At 36.3% G+C, this 5,062-nt stretch overlaps 1 protein-coding gene across 1 annotated transcript; it reads left to right on the forward strand.

The window, feature by feature from the left end:
- The first annotated feature begins 832 nt into the window (after positions 1-832).
- On the forward strand, positions 833-4,236 carry LOC133695368 (cytochrome c oxidase subunit 6b-1-like). Its single transcript, XM_062117321.1, has 5 exons — positions 833-993; positions 1,985-2,287; positions 2,406-2,488; positions 2,613-2,694; positions 3,855-4,236. Exons 1-5 carry the CDS (start codon positions 946-948, stop codon positions 3,906-3,908), a joined length of 570 nt encoding a protein of 189 aa, XP_061973305.1. The 5' UTR covers positions 833-945; the 3' UTR covers positions 3,909-4,236.
- The last annotated feature ends 826 nt before the right edge of the window (positions 4,237-5,062 follow it).

Here is a 5,062-nt window from a genome sequence, read left to right on the forward strand (position 1 = left end):
ACACCATGTTAAACTACTTGTTACTTAAAATAGTTCTTCTAATGTTACAAGCTTAGAATAGAGATTAGTAGCCTTTTGCATCATATTCTTGGGATTTCTTTGCTTATTATCCTAGATTTAATTGTTCTTTTGATTTGTAAAAATATTTTTCAATTCAAACAGGGTTTATTTATGTGAGCCAGAAAATATCTAAGATAGAAATTTAGAAGACAATTTGTTTAAAATTCTTGTCAAATTAATTATATGATGATATAATAGGATGATCTCCATTCATCTATCAAAAAAACTAAAGTGGTCAACACATAAATATTTTTAAGAAGCATGTTTTTTCTTTTAATTTTATTCCTAGAAATAAACAGCTAAGTAATTAATCAATCAAGTCACTCATTATTTTGAAAATCCTAAATAAATATAATCTTAAAATTTGAATTTTTAAATAATCTTCCTAAAACTTGATGATTAACATGAAAACTAAATAATATCTATTCAAGAATAATATAAAATCATTTTTAAAATCTCAATTACGAGACGCTCAAAGGTAGAAGTGTTATTGGGTCATCAATGGAAGGGTTAAAACCCAAGTCTGGCCCTTCGGCTGAAAAATATCTAAAAAGTAACCTATCCAACCCTAGCCCAGTCTTGAAGCCCTCACTCATCGGTCCAAGAAAAATATAATGAGCCGAGCCAGCAAGCCAGAAGCTTCCAAAAGTTATCTTAAAGTTAAACTACCGCCAGATGGAAACGTGGCTTACAATGCGTGTAACTCAGCTTCCACCAACTTTTACTTGCACAGTAACACGCAGTAAAACGAAACTACTGGTGAGGTCAGGACAAGTCATAACCTAACCCGAGCGCTGCCTTCTTGATATCACTCTGATTGGCCGCTCGCTCTTATTGAATCAACTCAACCGCAAAGCTGATCGCTTTTTCCTCTTCTTCCACAAAATGGCGGAAACTGCTGTTGCAACCACCGAAGCCCCAACCCTATCTGAGGTTCCTCATCTCTCTCTCACTGCTCAAATGTTTACTTCGAGTTTCTAAATTTTTAAGCTCGGCCTAAAGTTTTTTTTTTTTTTTTTTGCATTTTCTTTATTCGGATCGTTAGTATGTTTTCGTTTCATTTAGAAAATTATTGGAGAAAATGAGAATAATTATGCTCTTTTTTCTTTGACTGGATCTTCTTTTGCTGTAAATCATAAAGGAAAACTTTGATGGTGATATTTTGATTGGTTGATTCTTTTTTTTCCCCCTTTTTGGGTGGAAGAGTGAGAATCTCGATTTGTAGTTGCTACAGATTGTGCAAAAAACATATGTTTTGCATAAGAGATGTGCAATTACAGATGTACTGCCGGCTGCTGTTAATTTTTTTCTCTCAATCTGTGTTAATGCCGTCATATTAACTTGCATTTTTGGAAACAAGTTCTGTCTCCGTTTTCCTTTTCTTTTTAAAGCGAATGCTTCTTCAAATGAACCTGTGGCTATATGTTTCAATTACCAAAGGATAAATATTTGTGGGATCGGGACTCAATAGATTGATGCCTTTCCCTCGCTGTTGTGTTTTCTTATGCCCATTAAACTTGAGCTTGATCAACAGATCAACCCAAGCTTTAACAGTTGAGGGGCACTCTTGTTGGCGTCAAGATAGGCTACTATTTCAGTATAAAATCAGCTGCTGTTTGACCTGTTCATATGCTCTGAACTCAGCTGCAAATTGGTTTGTAAGAGATTGATTTTTTTCACAACATTTACTTGCTATGTCTGCACATTTAGAATGACACAAATTTGATTTTGTGCTCACTAACAAACGTTGCCTTTCACCAATGTAAATGTCTTTATTGTTAACCTGCACAAGTGAAAAATTTGAAGTGTGATAAGATGTTAAACCTCCAGCCCTTTGGTCATTTTGCATGTTCAAGAAATTTTTTCTGCATTGGCGTGCTACTAGTATTAACCAACCCATTTGCTCACATGCTATGGCATGCAGCAATATTTATTGAAGGGAGAAGAAGAGAAGACCAATGTGGTTTCAAAACCTGTAGAAGTAAAAGAAGAGGAGAAGCCAGCAACTGTTGTTTCTGAGGAAATTGTGGAGAAAGCTGAGGAACCACCAGCACCTGCTGCTGAAGAAAAAACTGAAGATACTCCTGCTGCTGTTGAAGAAAGCACTGAAACTCCCGCCACTGCTGAAAGCAACAGTGAAGATACCCCTGCTGCTGCTGAAGAAACCAATGAAGCTACAGAAGAGAACTCAGGAAAAGAAGCTGCAGAAGAGAAGCGGGAGATTAAGGTAACCATTTATCAAGATATTCTTCGTGGTGGTGGCATAATTGTCATATACATTCTACTTCCATCTTCATGTTTCCCATATATTCATTTTGTGATGGGATTGCCTTGTTGATGTTTAGATTGAGACAGCACCAGCTGATTACCGATTCCCAACTACAAATCAAACAAGGCACTGCTTTACCAGATACATTGAATATCATCGGTAAGTGAAACCACACCCATGGTTCTTCTTCTTCTACCACCATCTTTTTTTAATCATCATTCTTCCAAGTTGATGCTGACTCTTTCTTCCAAGATAAAACATTTATTCTTATAATTTTCTCCAGGTGCGTAGCTGCCAAGGGTGAAGATGCTTCAGAGTGTGATAAGTTTGCCAAATATTATCGTTCACTCTGCCCTAGTGAATGGGTATGTGTATCTGAGATCTTCAATATACTAAGGAGCATGATATTATTTTTTCTCTCAACAACAGGCTATTCCAAAGCTGTTTAATGCTCTTTAAATGTTGAAGGATGTATACCTAGCATAAAAATCTCGGAAGTTAAGACCTTAGTGTTACGTTGATATATACCATTGTCATGTCATGGGATGTTGAAGAAAGAAAAAACCAAGTCCTAAATATAGATCTTAATTTTCAACTTGATAAGCATGCTCATCACCTTTAAGATTGCTGTGATCTCATTACCAAGTCCTCTTCCAAACTCCAGATTTCTTTGTCCAAAGGTGCATTGGAATCCACACAGGTTGGCTCCTGTGTTGATTTGTTTGAGCGTCACCTTTGAATCAACTATTTAGGATGAACTTCTTTAACTCTAAAATCCATGCCAATTGATGTCCCAATTTGTGTGCAAAGCCTCCTAACATCTGTAAGCCAAAAAGAGTGCCAAGCAAGAGCTTTATTGAAACAGGCCCTGCACTATAGATGGGGCACCCCCTCTCATCACACAATAAACCGCTCACACCTGGCATTCCTGGCTTAACTTTAGGGGCTCCATCAAGGTTCAACTTTACACTTACGATTAGGTTTTCTATCTTTTCTGATGTCAAGATGTCTTGCCCGTTATAGCAGCAAGACTTGCTGAACATCTTTAGCATAAGACAAAATTGCACTTTCCTCATCATTTATAGGTCTGTTATCCCCAAACAGACTTCTATTCCATATTGTCTCTACCAGCCAACAACCAACTCCATAATCGTGAGAGTCAAAATCTTCGACAAACCCATACTCATATTCTGTTGAATTTAGGCTGTAAGCACATCTATAATTGCCACTGCAAATTCTGTTCTGGTTATCCGGGAGCACTATTAGATATTCTTTTAGCAGTGCTTTGTTCATGAGGCATCTTGTTTTAGGCTGCTATATTTAAGCTTCTCATTTATGCTTGGGCTGCATTCTGATACTAGGTTTTTAGATGATTACTGAGCTAAGTATCATAACCATGAATCATTGCTGCAGATCATAATATTACTTTTTAAGGTTGAATTGGGCATCAATGTTCGTTTCTGTCTCCTGACCTGGCTATATTAATGCTGTGTAAGCCAACTTTTTCTTTGTTATCTGGTGGCAGGTAGAGAGATGGAATGAGCAAAGGTCGAATGGCACGTTTCCAGGCCCCCTGTAGGTGGTTCCTGTTTGAAGACCCCCATGCAGTTTGTTTTCTGCTGCTAAATCAAAGTTTCAACCAACAGATGAGTACCTTTAATGAAAAGCGTTTTCTCAGGGAATGCCCTGTTTGAATCAATGAGTTAATAAGAAATTTTGGCTTGTCTTTTAGAACTAGCTCAAGTCTAAACACAAAGAATGTGTTGCTTGTCTTAAGATGAAGCTTATTTTTTTTCCCATTTTTTTTTCCTGCGTTAACTGTTGTGTAACAGTTACTCATTACTGTTTAGAACCCAAAAGAATCTTGAATTAGATAATAAGAACATATACTTCGCCTTGATTGATTACTCTCAAGAAAGACTTCCTGCGGAATATCTCTTATCAAGTTTATACTTGTTGCTTTGCTGCTGTTTTACGCAGCTTAAAAGTTTGCTATTTACATCGAGCAAAAAATTGCGTAGTGGGATCAGATTCTCATCGATCTGCTACTAGGTGGTTCAAAACGCCACTTTATTTTCCTGCTGATGTGATCTGCGATCGATCATGCATTGGTTCATCTCGCCGGGAACCTTTTTCAGGCTCATGTTAAGCGAAGTTTGAGCTCTAATCATACTTGACTAAAAAGTTAATGAGAAATTGATGGCCCACTCAAGTTTCAACTGGATACCATCAAAAATCCGATGCCAATTGTGCTCCATGAGGTCAAGGTGAAGGACACCTATTTGGGTCAACAAAAAAACATGTTCTCTCTTAAAACTAATCTATTTTTTACCGAATTACAATTTCACATCCTTTACATGCCAATTATTCAAACAAATCAAACTTCCATTTTTCTCATCCTTTACCGAATTATAATTAATTCTTCAAAACACCTTAGCTACACACTATAATTCACCTTACCCCTTTAATCTTTACTCTTTTTAAGCAATTTCTTAAGAAAATGGAAAGAAACCCAACTACTTTATTAAATGAACCGGCCAACCGTTTTCTTACTTGGATCCTTATAATGTTATCTTCTAAATCATGAAATATTAATTTAATCCTTCATCTTTGTTGAAACCCACCATTCTAAAATTTCAAGATCTTTTTAACTTTAATTCTTTTAGTTGGGGTTTACATTCTCCTATCCTTTAAAAATTTCATCCATAAAATTTAAATTTTATACTTGAGTAT

This window comes from Populus nigra, chromosome 5 (genome assembly GCF_951802175.1).
Source record: "Populus nigra chromosome 5, ddPopNigr1.1, whole genome shotgun sequence".
Classification (NCBI taxonomy): domain Eukaryota; kingdom Viridiplantae; phylum Streptophyta; class Magnoliopsida; order Malpighiales; family Salicaceae; genus Populus; species Populus nigra.

Coding starts and splice junctions, on each gene's coding strand:
- LOC133695368 (XM_062117321.1), top strand. CDS start 946: ATGGCGGAAACTGCTGTTGCAACCACCGAAGCCCCAACCCTATCTGAG. Junction 994..1,984: donor AAGCCCCAACCCTATCTGAG/GTTCCTCATCTC, acceptor TATGGCATGCAG/CAATATTTATTGAAGGGAGA. Junction 2,288..2,405: donor AAGAGAAGCGGGAGATTAAG/GTAACCATTTAT, acceptor GTTGATGTTTAG/ATTGAGACAGCACCAGCTGA.